General features: G+C 43.1%; 1 protein-coding gene across 7 annotated transcripts in view; it reads right to left on the bottom strand.

Moving 5' to 3' along the window:
- nrxn2b (neurexin 2b) overlaps positions 1-24188 on the bottom strand; it is a 773301-nt gene that overhangs the window by 427263 nt on the left and 321850 nt on the right. For 6 of the 7 annotated variants that reach the window (XM_085760265.1, XM_085760266.1, XM_085760262.1 and 3 more), the window contains 4 exons: positions 12268-12706; positions 9748-10131; positions 6453-6656; positions 3327-3353 (listed from right to left, as the gene is read on the bottom strand). In XM_085760265.1, coding sequence (XP_085616391.1) covers positions 3327-3353; positions 6453-6656; positions 9748-10131; positions 12268-12706 — 1054 coding nt within the window. The remainder of the gene's footprint in view (positions 1-3326; positions 3354-6452; positions 6657-9747; positions 10132-12267; positions 12707-24188) is intronic. The other variant, XM_085760261.1, reaches the window with a different exon arrangement.

A 24188-nucleotide genomic window follows, 5' to 3' on the forward strand; every position in this document is an offset into this window, starting at 1 on the left:
CCCCCTCTCCCTGGTCTCGCTCCCTCTCTCTCTCTCTTCTTTATACACTCACAGTCACTACACACTAATATTGTGGGGTCGTTCACAGGGTGCTGTGTGTGACTGAGTGGCCGCAAAGCAGGGGCACGGCTGGACTAGGGTGCTCAGTCAACCGAGATATATAAAGGTTAAATAAAATGTTTGCTTGCAACCAATAAAAGAAAAGGAAGAAAAAGCTGAATGCATGTGTTTCAAGTCGGTGACAGATTATTGCTCGAGCAAGTCTGGCGAATAAGAACATAAATATTTAAACGCAACAGCTGAATTAACAGAGGAAAAATGGATAAAGTGGTAGTCAGTTGCTAGTTCTATGAAGAAAGGCTGACAAGGGCTGATGGGATTTGACAAGATAAATATTTATCACAGTGGGATGTACAAATGACCTCAACCACTATGTAAAATGACATAAGATTAACATTAATGTTGAATCTGACTAGCCAGACAAAGAAATGGCTTAGAGGCCGGTTGTTGGATGAAGAAGACTGAACAGTTCAGTCTCCATCTCCTCCCTACTGCAGAGAAACCACACATTATCCCCAGTGCTTGGGCGACATCTAGTGGTCAAACTGCTGTATGTACCTTTAACATTTATATTTGAATGTGTGTCATGCCAGTGGCTCCACACATTCTAAGTGGTGCAATTCGTCACATGCCGAGGCCACTTCCACGCCTGGTGGAGGCTTTTGAAGTTTTTTGGATTGCACTCCATAAAGTCCTACACAAACAGCGTTCAAGTGCATTTGAAGAGCACAGATGTGACACACACACAGTGGAGCCACAGAGCATGGGCGAGGTTCAGGTACGAGCACCTTTGTATGACTCTACAGAAGCTCCTTCCTCTGACTTCCTAACTTCAAGCATCACAACAACACTGGAAGTTTTGCTGGTTTTCAACAAGCAATTTCAACCACAATACTGTTTTTATCTAATCCAGCCGTCCTTTGTGTACGTGTGGAGCTTCTGAAGGACCACTGTTTTGCTGTCGAGTTCAAATGTCAATAACCTCTCTACTGAGGCCTGTATGAAGCAGCAGTGTTTGAGTTTAGTGAGGTAACTTGTCACTGGGGTTAATCACCACCTCATGCTGAACTTCTAACCTGCTTTGGAGTTGGATAATTTCAGAGGATCAGATCAAAACATGTCAACAACTGACCAGTCAAATTACTGCTACACAGTTTATTCCTACTGCAGCCCGACAGGACCAAAACAGTTTACATTAAAATGTCCAATATGGTTTTAAAACAGAACTTCTACAAAAAAGGGGAGAGTTTACACACTTATTAATTTCAAAATAAAGGTTATAACTACATTTTAACTGAACACATATTCTTTAATTGACAATATAACATGATCAGATCTGTTACCAGAGGTGGAAATAAAAACCAAATCAACCCTAACAAAAAGTTATAACCTTCAGTAACACTTTATTTGACGCCTATCTCCATAACGCATTATAACCATACTTATGAGTTATAATGCAGTTATAGCACTGTATAACTATAGTTATAAACACTCATAAATGATCATAATGCTTTATAACAATAATCATAACACACTATAAAGCATTTTATCATGACTTATAAGGTCAGGTTTTATAATATGTTATAATTGTTAGTAACTCGCTGACAATGCCCACATCGATAATACATTATAAATATAGTTGCAATGAGTTTTAATTGGCTTATAAACGTATTATTTGACGTAAGGTCAAGTATTATATTGGAGTTATAATGCTCTATAATCATTTATGAGTGTTTATAACTATAGTTATACAGTGCTATAATTGCTTTATAAGTATGGTTATAATGTGTTATAGAGATAGGCATCAAATACCGAACCTTCTTTGAAATACAGATCCGTGGGTGAAAACCTGACAAAGCGCAAGTACTACCTTTTCATTATCTATCTTAACTGAACCTAAAATTGACTTTCATGGATAATCCAATCTTTCCAGTGATCTGATTGGTCAACAGTTTGACTGTTTTTAACTGATCCTTTATAGTAAACCTGATCTGGAGACTTGTGAGTTCATCAATTTATCTCAGCAAGAAGTATAAAATCTAGAGTTAAACCTGAAGTTATCTCACTAACTGTTCAGTTAACTGTTCATTGCCCAGACCTGAAGAGAAAGACTGTAGATATTTGAACTCAACAGCAAAGATAGTCTCCCGTCATCGCTCCTTGTAGAATTTCCATTTTCATAACTTTTCAATATCTTTGGTATGCTGAACTTGTGTCATAGTCCTCAGCACTGATTACTGTACCTTTAATTCCACATCATAAACTCCTATCGCCCTAAACATACCAAACATACTGTTTTTGAAAGTAGAGGGAAATGAAAATGCACTATTAGTTGTTATCTCCTCAGTTGGTGTTAGAGGTTGAGCAATGTCAAGCTCACGGCTCATTACACACACAAAATATAATAAAAAACCTAACACGCACACACAAACACTCAAGCATTGTGGCAAACATGAGGATTTCTCCATTTTTTCCCCCTCTTGTCACCGTGGCTGGCTGCACTTACCTGTGGGCTAGTTGCTCAATTGTCAGTGGCCATGATAGAAATAACAGTTTGCTACCATTCTGTCAGCATGGGGCAGAAAAACATTAGCTTTCTCCGAAAAACAAGCACACACCAGGTGCTGCCATCTCTCAGAGGATAAGCAATTAGCTTTCTGCGGGCCAAAACTACAGTTTGTCCCACATAGAGAAAACAAGCAACACCTGTGTGTGCAGCCAAGTGGAGCCCCGACTCGGCGCTGCATAATAGAAAATAGGAACATCCAACAGGGGAGTGTCAAGTTGCCCTTTTCTGAATGTATCTTTCGGGGGTGGGGGAGCAGTTGACAGGAAAATGAATAGAATGGGTAATAATCAAGGGAGAGTCAATGGAATAATTTCATGGCTGAATGTGGTGGGCAAGTGAAGAAAAAAATCCTAGTAATTACACAAGTGAAACATTAATTAAATCAGTGACAGAAAAGGGGAAATTAAAGTAACAGAACTTACGAAAAGGAGAAAAATACCAGTGAGATGATGTATTGAATAAAGAGATGAGGACAGAAATACAAATGAGGTGGTATGAAAAGCTGTGATGGGAGACAGAGGCGTATAAACTAATGCTTATGGAAAGGTGAGGAAATATGGAAGAGGTTGAGACGTGGGTGAAGAGAGAGGTGTCACTCATCCTGAGGTCAGGAGAGAGCAGAAAAGGGCCACTGCACAGGATAAAGATGAGATAGACAGATACATTTTTAGTCAGAAAAATGGATAGAACCACTTACTGAGGCTACAGTCTATCCTGATACAATCTGGCGGGAGAGAGAGCGAAATGGTGAGTTGAAATAAAAAAGAAGGAGACAGAGAGAAAAAAAAGAAAGACAGGAAGAAGGAGAAGAAAAGAAAAGAGAGAGAGAGAAAGAGAGAAAAAAAAACATTTTACATCCTTCAAGGTACATTCTGCAGACAACCAAGCAATTCTCTGGGGCCACCATCCGGGGACAGGCTCTGAGTCAGGATCACCCTTTTCCTCCGTCAGTCCCATCATCCATACATCCCTCCTTCCACCCCACCCATCCCAAAGCACGACAGAAGGCAAGACTTACACCAAAGGGATCTATACAGGACATCATGGTGACACATCTACTTTAATCATATATACTATAAATGATAAAAAACTGTTATGTTGTATTCTTTAATATACTAATACATAATAAGAATTAAAGTGAATATAGGCCGATATCAAAATGTGTGTGCACTTGCAATTATAAGGTTCTATCTGGACTGAGTGTGGATCTGAAATACTGCGCATTAAACATTTAAACCCCAAACCTAAGTATATTTCTTTTTTTTTTTTTTTGCTTTATGTATCATTACCTTCATTTTACATGTTAAATTGAGTCTAATAACATCAATCTTACTTTATATTTTGGCCAGAATTATGTGGCCTTAATAGCCAAATAACCAGGTATTTGCTTTTTTGTGTATTATTTAAAGTGAAAATGATGAAGCCATTTCTTAATGTACTTGTTAGGGGGTGAGGATGGGTCATATATTATGTATAAATAGCTACTGAAAAGCAGATCTTGTGTCTTGCACGTTTAACTTTGCCCCACCCTCCCATCCTTTGCAAGCATGTGCAAAGACAATTTGAGAAGCATTTGCCTTCTGCAGCACTTCAGGCATGAGAAACCCAACAGTGTAAATGACAAGAAAGGGTGATCTGCACATCCCAGCCACCTCATGCCTGGTGCACACAAATCACAGTAAGTAGGACCCTGGTGTGTAACTAGTGCTAGTGGTACAACTAAAATGGAGATTTATTCTTTAACTAGAAGACTCTGGTTCAGATTGTTACCCCATTTCGCCCCAGTCCCCCACCCCAGAACCATATATCTTCTTATTTATTTATTTATTTTATCACTATTCTGCCCCATCTAGTGGCTGCAAAGGACATGTGCATGTGGCATTGTGGTTGGGATGTGGTCTCGAGCTGTCAACCGCTACAGAATAGTGGACACAAACAGCCAGGGACCAGCGTCGCTCTGTAGAGACGTGGAGTGTAATACAAAAACTGTTCCATTGAAATGTAGTGACCTGCCACATAACAGTTGTTGGTGTGCAGTCATGTTTGTATGAAATCCATGTTTGTGCACTCATCTTGTCCTAACATGATGTGACTGTCTCTACTGACACTAAATAAAAAAAGAAAGTCTGACGGTGTCAAAGCAAAACCTGATAGTGTTAACCGCCTTAGCTTCAGCTCAACAGGTTATTATCATTATCCATCACTAATAAATATCATTAGGGCTGAATGCATCCAATTAAAGCCTTTCTCTGAGATTAATTAGCATGATTTTAATTATCTTAACAAGGACTAAAGCTTTAACAGATACTGAGGATTCCCTACTGATGCAGTTTACTTCAGCTGTAGCTCATTCCTTGTAAAATAAATATGAATATCCTGAGTGGAGTACTAGTGTGACTTTTTGTGGTGTCATTCAAGCCCAATTAAAAGGAGATAAATTGAACATTTATATATACATTTCTTTAAGGACTTTCCCCGGCTGAACCCTTTGTGCAGTAAGTGTGTACATGTGTGTGTGTGTGTGTGTACAACTACAGCTGCGAGCTGGTCTCTCTGACTGTTTGATCCAAGGGCCGCAGACATACAGGCCATTGAAGGGATGAAAAGTTCCATCTTGGCCCAGTGGGGTGTTCATGAGTGACAGAAGAGGGAGACAGAGAGAGAAGGAAGAGGAGGTAGAAAGGCAGAGATTGGTAGAGGAGGAGGAGGAATGGCCGCCTTTGTTCGTCCTACAGCCCACTTCCTGTCTCTACGGTGGCTTAAACTCCCGTATTCCAGGGAGCCCCTCTGTCATGCTCCTCCCGGTTCACAGCTGAAAGTCTGTTCCTTCAAAGGATCAGGACTTAATATATCCAGAGCTGGAGCTGGAAGGTCGTACCCATCTTCCCTCGGGCGCTAATATTCATTGCAGTGAAATTTTAATAAGTCAAAAGGTCTAGCTGTCTTTTATTAGAGGGAATGCATCTGCTCTCTATGAAACCATCCATCTTACAAGTTTCACTCCACATTCCCCTGACCTTCTCTGCACTAAGATTGCCTTTCAGACCTCTTTACATCCACTCCCCCTTTGAACTCATCTGTAATTACTTACTATGAGGACTCTATCTACTCTTAGCACCGCCAATGGCTCCACATGGAAGACGGGAAGAGAGCTGAACCATGAGGAGGGGCCAGACAGGATGGGGGCAAGGCCACCTTGAAGCTTCTAGAGACAGGTCAGTGGGGTAAGGTTCAGGGCTGGGCCGGGGATACTGTTACAGATGGAGCTTTTTAACGGAGGAGGTTTTCGCAAGTTGATGAATGAAGAAGGGATGAGCAGGAACGAGGAGTCAAAGAGTATAGAACAGAAATGACTGCAAGGGGGGAAGGTACAGTAACTGCTCTGGGGATGCCTTTACATTTTATTTAACATTTTCTTTGGTCTTATCTTCCTGCAGCAAGCACTTTATCAATTTGTGGAGAAGGTTCTGCATTCGTGCCTCAGTTTTCTTAAATAAATAGCCTTTAGGCACGGTTAGCATCCCTCATAAACCCATGGGTAATGATGGGATTATGTTAGCTTGTCAGTGTACTACCGGCTATATTCAATTAAGTGTACTCTGTGGTATAAAACAAATCTAATGCGACTGAGGGACAAATTTAGAAGCTTTTTTCCACCTATCTGACAATGGACAAAAATAATGGAGTTGAACTCAAAATGCCATACCATTCTTTTAAGTTCAGCGGTCTACGATACTAAAACACAGCGTGAGGATGAAGGGGGGGCAGGGTATGATAGGGTAAAGGTTAGCAGGGACATCCACGATGGATCACGGTGGCCTACCCAGGTTGACGGTGAGCTTGACCCGGCCTCCGTCCAGCTCCAGGCGCAGGGTGTCGGCCGACTCCTTGGAGGTGGTGGCCATGAGCAGGCCGTACGCCCGCTGGGACATGAAGCGCAGCGCCACGTCCTCGGCCTCCGTGTGCATGGTGACTGGCATGATGATCTTCAGGTACATGCTGCCGTCGTAACTCAGCACCGTTGCCTCTGGATGGGGGGGTGAGGGGGGGTGGAAGAGAGGACAGGAAGGGTGACAGAGTGTTAGTACAGGGGGGTGGAGACACAGATGAACCCTGACACAGGCACAGAGATCGACTGGATATGACAGCACAGTATCAGTGGCGTAACTGAAAACATTTGTCATTCATTTATCATGCATCTTCGACTACATTCACGATTTCATTGTTCTGTCTTTGCATTTTAAAGGAATAGTTCCATAATCCCTAGTTTTAGCAGTAGGTTTGTTACCTTTAATTGTCAGTGCAAGCTATTTTTAGGACAGCTGCTCAGAGCTACACTACAGAGGCTCATGGAATTTCTTGGTTTCCTTCATCAAACTCATCAAATACACAATCCAACAACTCCAAAAACACTGTCGTGGACAAGTTGTGACCTGCACATTCACCACGATAATAATGGAACGTTACGAGACAGTTGTTTTCGAGGTAAATTCATGCTAAACCGCTGATGTGCATTCCCATCGGGTGCAGATTTTGGCAAGCAGTCTCTGCATTTGCCTCGAAAACAACTCTGTTGGCAATATAATATCAGCTTTCAGTCAGAATGACAATCAAAGCCATGTGTGCCTGAGAAATCAAAGCATGTCAAACTGATCCAAAGGTAATAATCAATCATTTCTGAGCTCCTTGGGCATGTTATAAGGTGTCTAAGATGGGGAACAGCATGCAGACTGCACTTTTGGTACATTTTTGTTAATGTAATCCTAATAAATAAGGTTTAATTGCACAAAACACATGCAATTCACTTCAAAGCCCAAAATGTACACAGTCACGAAAAAGAGGAACTTTAAATGTTCATAACGGACAATCAAGCTTGGAGAAATGTCAAAAAGCAAAAGTGCATTTGCTTTCCAACTCGCTAACACCGTGGTTACGCTCTTTAAAATCAGCCACGCCATAAATAACCCGCTGTGAGGAGTGACAGATCCCTGAGGGCCGCTCTTATTTTGTAGTGTGGGTCAATAAGTGTCAACACAGACTAACATGAGTCACCATCACAGGGGTACTCAACACTTTTGGGGCTTTGGAGTGCGCATAAACATGATGCTGAAAGATGCAGTGAAATAGCTGCTGTGGGTGGGCGGGGGGTGAATGCAACACAGATTCACACAGATTGCATCAACATCCTTTGAAAAAGACCTAACTTTCCTTAAAATGCAAGGAAATTAAACATCAACCAGTAGCTCACAAAGAATATCCATCACTCCAACCGATGTTTTTAATTCCTTGTACTTTGCAGGAGCCATGCTATATCCTCTTCCTCTCATCATTGATTGCCCTCACACTTTGTTAATCTATGCACACACAGAGCAAAATGTGGCTAGTAATTATAGAAGTGCTCCCTGCTGCAGTAACACTTCTCTCCACTAGATGGCAGAAGAGCTTCACTGAAAACACACTTGTCATCTGAGCACCCAAAGACAAAACTGTTAAAATATCACCCTTCAAAATAAAGACATTCCATCCTCTACCTCCACTGTCCTGATTTGAATCCAATCTCTCCCTCCCTCATTACCCTCCCTGTCCCTCAAAATCCCCGCACTGCCATGGCTCACTCAACCCACCCCCCTGGAGTGCGTGCAAAGAAAAGCCATGAAGTGAGGCGTCTGCGGCTAATTGGGATGAATCAGACGTGCGTGGTGCTGTTCCGACGAGCTCACCTTGCATCACCGTGGCGTACACGCCACCTGGGTTTGCGTGACTGGCACAGATGGCGGCCGTAAGCCTGGCTGCTCTGCCATGCTGCTGCCAGCCTCTTAGAGCTTCAGTCTACCCCCCCACCACCCCCACCACCCCCACCTCCTTACCTCCATCCCTACCCCTCCCAGCCCTAATGCCACCCAGCCTCGGGTGGCATTTGGTTCACACAGAGCTCCCCGTGGTGCTTTTGCTCCCACTATACAGCAGCTGCTTGGCTGTGTCAAATACAATCCAATACACTGCCAAGTGTGTTGAAATGCTTATTTTACACTTGTTGTTCTTATTCTTGGTTTATTGGATGGCGTGTAAGATGTTGAGGATTTCGCAACTTTTCACTGTTTGATGTCGAGGCCTTGTGTGATTCCCTTTGCGCACTTCACTACTATCATGTATGATGCCCTGATAATGAGAAATGTTCTTTTTGCTTCACTGATATAAAGGTGTATTTGACAATATCTCTGTGTTGTGATGCTTCTGTTCTGAATTGTGCACTATTGCACACAAAGTCTGGGTCAGAAAGTATTGATTCCTTCATCCTCAGTGTTCTGTACTTTTAAAGGCATAGTTCAACATTTGGGCAGCTGTTTGTATGAATTTACCATGAAAACAACTCTGTCTCATAACATTCTGTTATTATCTCATAGCGTGGTGAATGTGCAGGTCACAACTTGTCCACAAAAGCATTTGAGTTGTTGGATTGTGTATTTGATGAGTTTGATGAGGGAAACCAAGAAATCCCATTAGCCTCCGTGGCATAGCTCTGAGCAGCTCGCGGCTATACTCCACCGTTCTGAAAACAGCTTGCACCGACAATTAAAGGTAACGAACCTACTGCTAAAACTATAGGGATTATGGCAATGGGCCAATTTGCCAAAATGTTGAACTATCACTTTAAAAAGCAATTAGTTATAGATACTAATTACTATCCACAAAATATAACTGATAAATATTATTAATTACCAGGAAAAGTAACTATTGCATTACTTTTTAATAAAATGCTCAAATGTGTCATGCTGGACTTGTCTCCCTAACCCCCGTTTATCTGGAACTAACCAACTCACTCAGTGTTCCTCCACATAGACAGGCCCCACAATGTACTGTATCACTCCGCCTCTTCCACAAGCCGCTGATCTAAATAGGTGATAGGCGGAGTGATACAGCACATCGCGGAGCCTGCCAGTGTGGAGGAAGTTGGTTAGTTCCAGATAAACTGCCTTTTCCCGACCCGCTGATGAACTGAAAATAATGTGTATATAAGGTACACAGGTGTATTATCTTCTGATGGTACTTCATACAGTACAGTAACACCATTTATTTTAATGCTGTTATTCCCATCAGTTCATCCTCCTCCTCCTCACCTATCTCACAGTTGCTGCCCAGGTATCCGGTGCCGGTACAGTCACAGATGTAGCGGTTCCAGCCCTCCTTGCACAGACCGGCGTTGCCACAGGGAGTACTGCTGCATCGCTTCTGCAGCTCGCGGGTGCAGAAGCTGCTGACGCCCAGCGCGCTCTGGATCTCGGCCAGACGGCGGACGTCGCGGCTCTTGCCGTCGATGAAGAGATCGCGGACGCAGCCCACGTAGCCGTAGTTGAGCAGCGCCGTCCAAACCTCCGGTGGCAGGATGAGGTCCGACTTGGACTCGGGCAGCCCCCCCAGGTACATGTCGCTGTCCAGGTCCAGGATTTCGCTGCCCTCCGGGGAGCTGAAGGGCATGCTGCGGCTGTTCACTGAGATATATCCTGCAAGACAGAAACACAGAGATGATGGAGTGGATGGAAAGGTTCAACTGCTCCGTGCCCTTGGTCTGATCTGTGTGTTTAAATAACTCAGAGACTGCATATGAATGAAGTTGTGGGGTCTGGATAGGTGGGTGATTGTGGGTGTGTGTGTGTGTGTGTGTGTGTGTGTGTGTGTGTGTGTGTGTGGGGGGGGGAGTGAGTGGGCACGTAAGTGAATGGATGGGTGAGAGAGGCAGTAAGTGGATAATTTAGGGAAATAGAACAGACAAACAAAAGGCAGGGAGAAAAGATGACAGTGGAGTGTGTGAGCGTGAGTGTGTGTGCATATGTGTGTGTGTGTGTGTCTAATGTGTCTGTAATAGGCTAAATGGAGGAGAAGGGAAGCAGAATGCAGCGGGGAGTGGGTGAAACAAAAGGCCCTCTCTCCTTCTGTGATTAACGACTCCGTCTTAATTTTCTATTAAAAGCCAATTACAGCGGGAGCGGCAGCGAGATCACATGCATGCACACACACACACGCAGAGACACTCATTCACACTCTTCCTCATTATAAGACGCCATTAGGGTGAGATATAATGTCCAAGGTGCTTGCCCACCTACAGATCATTCATCAGACGCCACACACCCAAGGCCTGATGCTCCAGTTGTGCCCACATGCTGGCAGAGGGATTCTAACGCAACGTACAGGTATGAAAAATAACAGTTTAACGATATATACCATAGATGTATAATATTCCTAATCACTTTTAAAGGGATAGTTCAACATTTTAGCAAATTGGCCCATTGCCATATTTCCTATAGTTTTAGGAGTAGGTTTGTTACTTTTAATTGTCGGGGCTTAAATGCCACGGCTCTGCTCCAGCATTCTAAAAATAGCTTGCACCGACAATTAAAAGTAACAAACCTATTCCTAAAACTATAGGGATTATGGCAATGGGCCAATTTGCCAAAATGCTGAACTATCCCTTTAAGCTTTGTTAGGGTCAGACTTGGCACTGCTGCATAGTCTTTAGTGGTATATTTATTGGTGTTTAATCACTTTCTCTATTTAAATGATGTACTAGTTTTAGATCATGTTTCATTGGCCAGTTGTCTCTGTGCTGTTTGTCAGCTGTATGGTTTTTTCTGACTTGGTGGTAAATCAGTTTCCACATGCGGGATAAACAAAGCTAACCCAACCTAAGCTTTTATTTTGGCATGCTTGGACTACAAAGATCAGGGTGGCCTTAGAATATCTTGTCCACACCTTAAGTGTTAACAGTATAAGTATGTGTATAGGAAGTGATATGTTAGAGTTCCTCCACCAAGGTCAAACTACAAAAGTCTGTGCAGCTTCTAGAAAAAAAGAAAAGAAAAGAAAAATACTGCATGATCTGCTCAAACAGGCAGATCCAGACCATCCAGTAAGGACGCAGCAACCTGCCTTCTCAAGCAGGGCTTGGCTGCTCTCTGAAACCTTACTGACCACTCTGATGTGGCTACCAAACCTCTAACTGTCAGCCTGGGTGAAATAAACATAACAAGCAACATTGGAGAATGCTAAAACTGGTTCAATAAAACCTCTATAATGAGTCAACAGAGACTCTGTTGTGGAGGCTGCAAGAGATTTAAAACACAATTGGTCCAGTCTGTTTTAAATGTGACTGTCATGTCTTTAGTATTAGACAGATCCCCCCCCCAGGTCCTGTGATGCTGCTCATTCCCCTCATGGAGATTAATCAGCAAATGTGATGATGTGTCAAATGAAGAAAAGTGGAGAGAGACGGCAGCTTTGTTTGGTAAAATACTGTAAAACGACAGATCTTGACCCACTGAAGAGAAAATTGTTAAGCTGCAAATAACAGCCAGTGCATGTCAGGGGCTGAGTATATTTTAGCTGACATGCTGTGGAAAGGAGCACAGATTCATCCAAATACAAGATGACTTGATTTCTTTTTACGTATTAATCATAATTCTACTTTTTTTTCTTGATTAACTTTGTTGATACAGGCCAATTTAAGGATTTCCTTATTATTTCTGACTTGGGGTAAACTAATGTGATAAAATGAGACTGACATAAGAGACTAAGAATACATCTGGCTGTAAGTTGCCATGAAACCATCCAGCAAAAAAACACAAGTCTAAAGCAGAGCTCACCTTTCCTCCCCTCCCTCTGGAAATCCACATGGCACCATTCACCATCATTGACCTTCTTGTTGCTGGCCTTCAGCTTTGTTTTCCCCGAGCCCATATCGATCAGCAGGTACAAATACCCGTCCAGCAGCTCCATGGCGAAGTAATCGGTCTTCAGCTCCCTGCCGGGCTTCTGCTCTTTGGGACTCTGAGGGCGCCCGTGGCTGAACAGCAGGAGGCCGCTGGGCTCCGTGGTGCGGAAGTCAAAGGAGATGGAGCCCGTCTTCTTGGTGTTCCACTTGGGCAGGGTGATGTAAGACTCGGGGGTCTCGAAGGTGACGGGGTCCAGGGCGGCCACGTCCTCGCAGCGGAACACCAGGTCGCCGTTGATGGTGATTTTAGAGTCACGCTCGATGGCCAACCGTGACAGCTCCAGCTTGAAGTCGTTGTTCTTGTACACCACCTAGAAAGCACAGAGGAGAACGAGGTTAGGATTCTGCATAAGACAGTGGTGGGTAATGTGATTGCGGATACAAATATAGCACATAGAATAGGATTATTTTTTATTCTTTATAGCCTAAAAACAAAACACAGCTGCAACACTGGAGAACATCCACATCCACAATATTGGGAGCCTGTGGATGCGTCTGAATTGCCTGAAGTGACAGATATACTGGAAGCTGAGAAAGCTTGGAAATGAGGAATCAAACCATGAATGAAACACACAACTTTCTCCTGAGCAGCAGAGTGAACCCACAGCATCAACACAACATACCACTGAAGCCCCATTTTTCACTCTCCAACCCGCGCTCCCCCTTACAAGAAATTTAGGTCAGACGAGTCGACGAGGACTCGGTATTACTAATGTTCCAACGATTTGGTGAGGAAATCCTTCGCACTTTGAAAAATTCAAACACCGAGCAACCACTCGGGGGGCCACCGAGTCGCCCCCGGGCGCGCTTTCATTGATTTTACTGATGTCTGCAAGTGTTTGGGTTTGCGTGGGCGCATCGTGCTCTGATCAGTGCTGTAGAAACTCCAAACTCTTGGTCAAATCCACGAAATGCACAAACTGTTTGTTGTATTACGAAATGAAAAAATGCAGCTCAGAAACATCAGTGCATAATGATTGGACAGGGAAAAAAAAAAGAAAAATTAAATGCTTTCAGGGGATTTCCACACTCGGGGAGAGGAGAATGTAGCCTACAGCCTTAATGCAAATGGCTCTGACAGCGTTTGATGAAACGCAGCTCTATTGTTTCAACTCTTTTAGTGTGTGTCTATTCCGCACTGTGTGCATTCATAATGGATTAAGTGCTAAAGGCAAATTATCCTTGTCTTTCATAATTTCAGTTTTGCCTTTATTTGTTGAACACTCTGTAGACAGCGTTCGGAGGAGCCGTCCTCAAGGTAATAGTGTGAAGCAAAGGTCTCTGCCCTTGTTTATGTGTGCGTTTTCTCTCCTGACTGTAGCGCTCTTCACGCTCTCTCACACACCCACACGTGTTGACAGGTAACGACAAAAAGCCACCCTCCTCTATCTCCACCTTTGTTCGTTTTTATTTTTTTCTCTGTGTCTGTTGCAGGTACGAGGTTAAGGAGATTATTCTGTTATTGTAGTCCAAGTCTGAGCAGATGTGTTTATGTTGAACTTTCATTTGTGTGAAGACATCGAGGAGCAACCTGTGATCTAAGGCTCACATCTTTCCTTTCATGAAATCATGGGACACATAAATGGTTTTCCATGTTTCAGCCTTTTATCTCCAAAATGTAGAACAACATTGCTGCATTTCAAAAGTATGATGTCTGTGGTACATGTTTCATTTCACTTCTAAAATAAAATATAATATTCACCCATTCACGCACATTCATAGAGATCCAGCCAGGATCAAATCAATGGTGGACTCACTGAACCCACAGCCAGTCAACAGTGGTATTGACATCAACAACATTACATACAACTCCTTTACTTTCACTCTAGTTGCACTAGTGCATCTAGTCTGACTCATTCATTTCTCGAAAAAATAAAAAAAATCTAAATACTTTTTTGCAAAACTAAAGACAAGGCCTTTCCAGTGTTGTGAAATGCTAAAATTAATGCATATTTCCTGTTTGCAAATGTGCAAAACAACACACACTGTCCAGTAATTGGGGGTGCGATAAAGATAAATAAACAGCATTGCTAACTTCACATCCAGCTAGCCAACTGTGTTTAGCATAAAACAGACGGGAGAAGCCTCAGTGTAACTCCGGCCACGGTCACTTGCCTGCTGCTGGATTTTTAAGTCAGGTTGCTCCGGTCCAAGCTCCTTTATCCTTTTTTCCCTCCAGCGAATGCCTTGTGAAAGGATTATTTCGTAAAGAAACAACTGAATTTTCTGTCGCTGCCGCCATTATCCCATCTTGCCGTTGGTTACATGCTGCTATTCAGACATGCCGCTATTTCGACATTGACTTCTAATTGTCGGAATAGCGGCATTAACATTATTTTTTAAGCGTCCCACTATTCCGACATTTTTTTTTTTCATTGTCGGAGTAGCGGCACTTTACTATTTTTCAAACATTCCGCTTTTCCGACATTGATTGATTACGTTATAGTCAGAGTGTCCTTCTGATTTATTTTTATTTTTTCATCTGAGACACTGTTTCTCATACACAAATACATAGGCCTATTAGAGAAGAAAAAACAAACCCTCCAAGTTTAAAAACACACCGGCAGCAGCGCACACTGATCTGCAGCTACTGAGACTGTCATTATTCTGTCACCTGAGTTTATCCTGCTGCTTTACATTGTTTTAACATAAGTAAAAGAAGAAAAAAAAGATTGTCTGGAATAAAGGGGCAGATTACATAAGATTATTCTTTTTTCTGCTCCCTTTTGTTGAGATTTGGGAGGTTTTTGCCTGATTTATTGCCCGATGCCATGTATCTCGCTTTCTTTCCCCCTCCCTCCGCCCGTTGTCTTCGTTGTCACTTTGTTGTTGCTCCACAGAGCGCACATGGCTAATTAATATGCACGTGCTGACCATATGGTTGTGTAGGCATTCCGGGACGGAGGTGTGTTCACGTGCGCAACTGCGCACCATTCTTGGATCCAGTTATCAAAGTTGAGGTGCAGAGTTGTGCACGCACAGTTTGATAGATCTGAAAAAGGTGTAAATATTTTGGGCTGTCTTTTCACCGTAGGCCTAAGCAAAACATTTAGTAGCAGCAGTTTTACACTGCTTACTTACAGTTTTGATAAATGAGGCCCCAGGCCATAAGCCCAGAGCCCAGACGCTCACAGCTGCAGCTCCGCGGCTCATCCGCGGCGCTGTCCGTGGTGCTGAAGGTGACAGGTTAACTTGACAAACAAACTGCAGCATAGTTCTGTTTGTTTATCATATGTGTCAGTTTTGTTTGCTTGATAGTTGAGTTGTTGAGATTGTTGAGAGTCTGAATAGCGGGCGGACCCCCTTGCCGTTGTTGTCTGTCTGCTCCGTATGCACGCGGGCGCGTCTGTCGCTGATTGAGTGACAGGCACTGTCACTACCCGATTTGCAACGCTACCCGATTTGTGACAGCCACGTACGGCAACTCCACTTGGACAAACTTAGTTGAACTTAGGATCACTGCCCTATGTGCGTCGCCAGAGACGGTTTATCTTTTTATTTATTTTTTTAAATACTTTATTAGTAATGTAAATTGAGGGTTGGTTGTGGTGGTCTGGATCTTGATGCTCAGAAAACAGGAACAGAGGTTTTAATGTTTACTGTCCTCTTTTCTCGCCGGCCTCATCACCATGACAACCACAAACAATCACAACTACCACAACACTCACTGAATAAACGAGTCTGCCGCGGCTGTCTTATGACGGACCTCCGCGGTTTTTATTTTATTTTATTTTATTTTTTAATCATTTTCACAGTACCGTAATTTAAATTCACAGAACTTTAAGCATGTACGCTGTCACTACCCGATTTGCGACCCTACCCGATCTGTGACAAAACTGGTCTGCGCATGCGCAGACCGGCCGCCATCTTGGACAGCTGCCTACGGCAACTCCACTTGGACAAACTTAATTTGGGCACTGCCCGATTTGCGTACATGCTTAAAGTTCTGTGAATTTAAAATACGGTACTGTGAAAATGATTAAAAAATAAAATAAAATAAAATAAAAACCGCGGAGGTCCGTCATAAGACAGCCGCGGCAGACTCGTTTATTCAGTGAGTGTTGTGGTAGTTGTGATTGTTTGTGGTTGTCATGGTGATGAGGCCGGCGAGAAAAGAGGACAGTAAACATTAAAAGTCCGCCTCTGTTCCTGTTTTCTGAGCATCAAGATTAGAGGGCTGCACGGGCCTGGAAATTAAGCCCGTACCCGGCCCGAGCCCAAGACTCTCAAACCCGACCCGAACCGAGCCCGAATTAATAAATTAAAAACCAGGCCCGACCCGACCCGTTACCCGAAGTGTTGTTATGCAAAATGCACGTTATTTTCAATGACATTTAACAGCGCGACGCTCGTCAAGCGGCTCGGAAGTGAGACGACTCGGTAGAGAGAGAGAGAGGTGGACACGGCCGTGTGTGTGTGTGTGTGTGTGTGTGTGTGTGTGTGTGTGCCAGAGCAACCTCACTCATGCACGACAGGAACCAGCAGAGAAGGACCGAGGGCAGCTGCATCCAACCTGCATCTGGGCTCCCCTGCTTAGACTGCGGACGGATGATTGGCTCACGGTGGCACCAGTCTATGAGTGGCATGAGCGACACGCGCGCGCGTGCGCGCCGCTCAGAGTGCTCGCGACCAAGACCAGCTGTCCGCGTGCAGCCCGACCCGACCCGGGCCCGAATTAATTAATTAAAAACCAGGCCCGGCCCGGCCCGTTACCCGTCGGGCCTCGGGTTACCCGCGGGCTTGGGTCGGGTAGCCATGCTCTAATCAAGATCCAGACCACCACAACCAACCCTCAATTTACATTACTAATAAAGTATTTAAAAAAATAAATAAAAAGATAAACCGTCTCTGGCGACGCACATAGGGCAGTGATCCTAAGTTCAACTAAGTTTGTCCAAGTGGAGTTGGCGTACGTGGCTGTCACAAATCGGGTAGCGTTGCAAATCGGGTAGTGACATACGCAAATCGGGCAGTGCCCAAATGAAGTTTGTCCAAGTGGAGTTGCCGTAGGCAGCTGTCCAAGATGGCGGCCGGTCTGCGTATGCGCAGACCAGTTTTGTCACAGATCGGGTAGCGTCGCAAATCGGGTAGTGACAGGCACGTCTTCGCCAAGGGGGCAGTTGCATGGGGTGTGTTCGAAACCGCATACTACATACTATATACTTCCATACTGCATATTTATTTTTATTTATTTATTTGGTTCATTTCGGGCATGTCAATTAGTCATCATCATCACACATCATCTCAATCCAATTAATACAATACACATGACCGAAAGGGAAAGCGGGAGAAGCAAAAGCTTATCCCGCCCCCAATACTCACATATTCATTTTTTCTGCATGTTACATTTTTGACATAACATTCTTCCAGTATTTTCAAAATTTAACAATTTGACATAACATTTTTTGTTTTGTTTTGTTTGTTTTTTTAACATGACATTTCTCACTTTTTTCTTTTTTTTTTTTTTTTTCAACATTTGACATTTTGACATAATGTGTTGCATACTGTCCATACTCCATACTACATACTCCATACTCCATACTACATACTCATCAATCAGACAGTATGCAGAGCGTTTACACTGCAGCATACTACATGATAACCCATAATGCATTGCACTCCTACCCGAGCCAAAATCAACAGGCTAAAGCTGATTTCATTTTAGCTCTAAATTCTTTAAATATATCACTTTATTAACATTTCAAACGTTTTTAGGCGAGAAAGTAGCCGTTTAGATCAGCAGTGTGTCGTTAATTTGTCTAAATACCAGCTGTTTACAATTTTGTTCGGACGATTTCGGCGCTACTAAAGCTAGCCGTCGTGAGCAACGCACTTCCGGTTACTTTCACAAAATAAAACACCCGTTGCCCTTTACTATATAGAAAACCCCAACGATAGAATTTGTGCTTTTATTTTGAAAACAGGAAGCGAACCTACCCTCGATGTAGCTAGCTTGGAACCGCAGTTTTGACCACTCTCGTCCCGTTAACGGCATTTAACCGTTCAATATGCCTTACCGGAGAGTCTTGCCAGCTCTGAGATCGGCCTGGTTCATTGTAAAACATTTATTTATTGATGTAAATGTGGTGTTCTGTGCGTAGGCTGACCCCAAGGCAGTGCTGCTCTTGTGTCTAACCATGTTTTTTTATTCAAACAAACTTCTGCTACAGCCACAATTGTTAGATTTCATCAATGAGACCAACATTTAGAACCCCAATGTGCGGTTAGTTTATCCAAACGACGGCTGTTTTAAGTTTGCCCCGATGTTTTATCCCCTAAAAAGAGTTTAATCAGCCGGTGGTAAACCTCTAAAAGCCATCGGGTAAGTTAATTAGCGGTCGTTTTCTCCACCTGGGCGAGGACCGTAGGCTGGCCGGCGGAGCACGTCAGGAGCCGGGCTGCTGCCTCTATGATGTCGCGGTCGCTGCTCGGACCTGGAGCTTCACTTCTCCGAAAAACATCGGGGCACACTTAAAACAGCCGTCGTTTGGATAAACTAACCGCACATTGGGGTTCTAAACAGTTACTTTCTCGCATGAAAAAATATTAAAACTTAATAAAGTCACGTATTAACAGGCAGATTTCTGTTGTCCTGTTTAGTTGTTGTTTTTTTCCCTGTTCGCGGTAAGGAAAAGACTATCCGTGACGTCACGTTACGTTGCATCTTGGGTAATTTGAATGTGAGTAGCAAGCTCCTCATGTATACTCAACATTCTGGCGAATCTAGTATGCCATCCGGGAACTTCTCGCATACTCAAACCAACTCAAACTCGCATACTGTGCATTCGCATACTCAAAATGACGTCAGAATTAGTATGAGTAGTAGGAAAGTATGCGGTTTCGAACACACCCATGGATACTGGGCAGTTGTCGGTCTGAGAAGTGAAGCTCACTTCCGCGTTCAAAAAACTGCAATCCCCTGGGCTTCCTCTGGGGGCTGGTGTCAGAAAGCAGCATTCTCCATAGACCCCCATGTTAAAATCCACGACTTTACATCCTCAATAAACATGTTAAAAGCCTGGTGTCAGAACGTTTTTTGGTCTCAATCGATAGTTTCTACCCCCGCACACACTCTTTTTTTTTTTTAACTCTACGGTTTTACTGTTATTAGGTTAAAATTCTGGCCAATTAGTGAATGGAAACGTTGAGTGACAGGTCCAGAGACCGCTGCTTCGAGGCCAGTGGGCGGGTTCTCGGCCGGCTAACCACCGCACCTCACCAAATATGGCAAGTAAAATCCAACATGGCGCAGTTCAAACCCCTGTAGTAGCGGCACAAAACAGACTCCCCCAAACCAATGGGTGACGTCACGGGTGCTACGTCCATTCTTTTTACAGTTAATGGTCTCCGCTGCCAGGGCTGTGACTTTGATTGACAGGTATCATGAACCAATCAGATTGGATGATCTGCCAATCTTTAAGTAACCAATTAGAGACCAGCATGAAGTCACATGGAAGCCAAAAGTTTAAGAACATACACACTCATTTGGCCGGCGCCCCTCGCTATTGAAATGCATAAAACAACCCCGAGTAAACCCAATATTTTAAATTAATTAAATTAAATTTAAAAGTAAAACCCATTGTATGAGTGAACACTGAACAGATGTGGTAATTAGCCTACTTTTTATTATGAAATTTATATTTACTGTGTAGCTACTTTTTTTCCTGAAATTTTGATGGGGGCTGCTCCCGAGCGCCCCCTATTAACAGGCCGCCACAAGACTACACAAATATACACATGGTAACATGTATACAGTATGATATCCACTGCTCTATTGATTGCTTTCTCGCCGGCTTCGTTAAAAATAAATGTACATTGACACCACATTGGGATGTGGAAAAAAATAAGTGACTTAGTATTTCATTAGAGAAGCTTTTTTTTTACCGTGTATATCAGAACCATTGGAGCCCCCAGTGACCATTAGCAGCATTGCATTTAAAGTCAAGTCTGCATTGGTTTTACATTTCAGCACTGTAAAGTCTGTTATGTCTTTTTTACTTGACAAACAGTTCACCTATGTAACCAGGTGAGTAACCTGACATCTTTCTTTCCTCCATCTTGGTTCTTAAAGAAACCATAGCCTACTTATCTTCATTGTATCAGCAAGCTGCTGTTAAGCCCAAGTAGAAAGAGGAAGACCTGATGCTGAATTATTATCTGTGTATCAAGTTGTCACTTGTTTTTGTTTGCACTGGCTTGTCTCCGCTGTTCCGCCACTGAAGGGCTCATCTTGTGCAGTGTGGTTCACTCTATTGGTTTTTGACTATCTAATTTCACCAGACTGCTGCTGTCATTCCTCATTGTCTTCACGGTGTCTCTTTCCAACGCCCTCCAGTCTTACCAGTTATTTCACATGTATCCACACTCTCTCCCTCGCTATCTCTCCCTCTCCCCTTTGTCTCTCTCATCCTCTGTCAAACATCACACCTACGCACAGGCACAGAATGAAACACAAGAACACAGATATGCCAGGTTATTCTTGAACTTAAGCCTCCTTTGGTTATCTCCTCCATTGGTCACGCTGCCACATGTACTGTACACCTCATAATGTCGTCATTAGCAGAGATTAGTCCTGGTAATTAGCCATGATAGCGCTAAAACTGGCAGCTAATAAGGCGTGAGTTCGCCTGGATTAAGGTGTTAGAAAAAAGAGGAGTAGGTGAAAGAGGGAAAAGGCAGAGGGAGGAAGGAGAAGATTTATTTTTATTTTATTTATTTTTGTTTACCCATCCATGCTCGGCTTCTACAAAAAAAAAAAAAACGAGCAGCACAGTGTTGGGATTTCTTTAGAGGAGGATCATACAGCCAGGAGAGGAAGGATGAGGCAACTCTGCAAACACTCTCAGGTCAGCGTGGCTGTTTTATACCAACCAACCAAGCCTAAACTAGTAGTGGGTCAACAGTTTGTGCTAACTCACACAATTTATCTCAACAATTAACATGATTAATTACATGTGTTTTCCCTGCAAACAGTGCAGCCACTGAGAGGAGTTATCAAAGAGCGCTTTTAAGGTCCAGTGTGTAAAATGGGGGTAAAACCATGATATCTAGCATTCAGATTCTAGATTGCAGCACTCTCTCCATGACTAGGATGACTGGGAGTATTTCAGGAGCATGGAGCGATGAGGTGATGATCTAAACCATTTTACGATCTATACTGTTTCCTCCTCCTTCTACGCGAAACCCGCGAAACGTGCTCTTTGGCTGGCTGGATTTTCTGTTCGGGCTGCCGTACAAACATGGCAGCGCAATATGGCAACAAAAGAAAGACCCTTGCTATATGTATAGTATACACTTATACAAATATATTAATGGGAAGTATATTCAGATTTTGCCAATAAACCTTGCCGATCATTACACACTGGACCTTTAAAGACTCTGGAGAAGAATGACTATCTTATCACACTGTGGTCAAAACCTGAGAATGCTAATTCTTCATGCACATTTTCCTTTGATTAGACTATTTTACCTTAGTATAACAGAATGGTTTTGACAGATTGAACTTATCCCAGAGGTGGTACTCTCCTAAGAGAAGTGTGCAACATTTTCCCTCACACACCAACTATGAGTCTGTTGCTAGCCATTGTAAGAAGCAGCAGTGTATTCTATGTAGGGTCGTCATGGCAGAGACAGTGAGGCCAACATCTACATTTTAGCACACAAATGCTGGAGCCAATGCCAGCGAATGTAAATCTAGGGCGGGGTACCCTTACAGAAAAAAACATATTAACTTCACGTGATTTTTCACATGTGAAAAATTTTGCACATGGGAATCATGTGGTTTTCGCCCAATTTTATGTAAATCACATGTGAATTCCCATGTGAACCCATTTCCACATGTGTTACCATTTAGAGTACATGTGTCAAACATGTTACCACATGTGGAAAATGGGTTCACATTGAAACTGCATGAGGTTTTCTACACAGCTTTACCCTCACTACTTGATAGTCATCTAAAGGGTCAGCAGAGGATATTCTGATAACTAAATGTAAAACACAAACTGTTGTTTAGGTTCCAAGGGGCTGCTGGCTGGATTTCCCTCAAGCAGGACACTGATTGACCTGTAATTACATCAAGACCAACAATACCTGCGACACTAGTATAACAACGTCTTTTAGCATAGGAGCTCCAAACTAGGGGATTTCCATGACATTCGGTTTAATCGTTTGAATTTGTTGATTTGGAGGATTTGGAACATCACAGGGACAACAGCTGATAATCACACCAGCTTTTCAATAGGTCATCGATGTCAGTGACTAATTTATGAGGGATTTTGTACAATCCAACATGTCAACAACAACTAAGCAGTCTGAATTTAGCTCGCTGTAACATCAGCTATGTTTGGCAAAGACCTACATGTGATGCAGAATTTGTTCAAAAGTTCAGATGGCAGCTGGTACATGGAGAACAAATTTTAACAAGCTTTGTTTTAGGTTTGATTCAGGCAGCTGTCCTTGTTTGTTGTAGTGTATGTCTCCAAATCCTGGCCATTGTGAAGCAAAGACATGATTAAGCTGCGAGAGTCAGTCCTTAGGTGTAGTCAAGCCACCTTTTCACAGTCATTTAAATCCTCCAGTGTGTTTTCAACTGACAGAATACAAATAGAAGGAGACAAAAGTCCAGAGACCACAGAAGGCAAATAAGAGAATGCACAAGAAGGTGGGGGAATACAAGGGAGAGATGTGAACAGCTCGAGAGGCAGGAGAAGATGGCGATGAATGACAGGGATGGGGGATGCATCATAGGGCTTAAATGTGCGAGGCATGCAGGGCCCTTCCTGAGAAGTGTATCAGATACTTACTAAGCAAAAGACCTGGGAATGTGCTGACTCAGCATCTACACCATATGCTTTTCTTCCTGGTTTTCAAATCCCTGAGGCTGTCTGGTTTAATACAGACATTTTGTAGTAGGTCCTACAGGTCTCAGCAGCTTATCTATCGAGCCAAACTGCCCACTGCTGAGGCGCCTGCTGCCTTTGTCCACTAATAAACAGACCACAGTCCAAACTTTAAAAATCAACAGAAGAGTTACCAGTGTTAACTTCTCACTTCTGATATTCATAGACCTGGATGTAGCAGAACCACAGGGTCTTTTTTTGAGTTCAGTGGTCTTTCTAAAAATCAAGCCGCATGGGACCCTGACACAGATTATGACTTGTGCTTTCTCACTGTTTCTAATGGCATCGCTAACGCGGGCCAAAGCCTTCCTCTGGGGTGACTCCATTGATTTGTGTTGTCATTGAGAAACTCAGCAAAATCCAAAACCCTGCAGGTAAGCAGAACACAAACAAACAGCTTCTTTCTTATTCTTGGGGATGTGGATGTTTGATGAGTCTATATACTGTGTAAAGGCCCTTTCACACCAGGGACATGACAAATAAATGACACGAAATTGTGAAATATTCGGCAGCGAAAATTTTGCATCAAAACCAGTCACAACCGGCGGCGACGCAAATATGCGACAATTATAAACCAAAGTTTCACTTTGGAATGGGTGGTTCTTCACCTCCACGTTGTGTCTTAAATCTGTTTAACACAGCTACTCGTTAATTATCCCTCATGTATTCAACACCTGCTGTGTGGGTGGTGAGTATTGACTGTGTAAGGTTGTTTAAACATTGTTGTCATGGTATTGTGACGTACGCCCTTTTCACGCTACATGATTGGTTGATGTGTTTATTCGCTGGCCAAAAGCTCAGAAAAATCAACCTCGCTGCAGAAAAAAAGTATGTTGCATTTTCGCTGCGTAACATTTGTGGCCGGTGAGAAAGGACTTTTAATGAAAACTATTGA

This window comes from Trachurus japonicus, chromosome 18, assembly GCF_045865225.1.
Source record: "Trachurus japonicus isolate A0001 chromosome 18, Traja_1.0".
In the NCBI taxonomy this organism is placed as follows: Eukaryota; Metazoa; Chordata; class Actinopteri; order Carangiformes; family Carangidae; genus Trachurus; species Trachurus japonicus.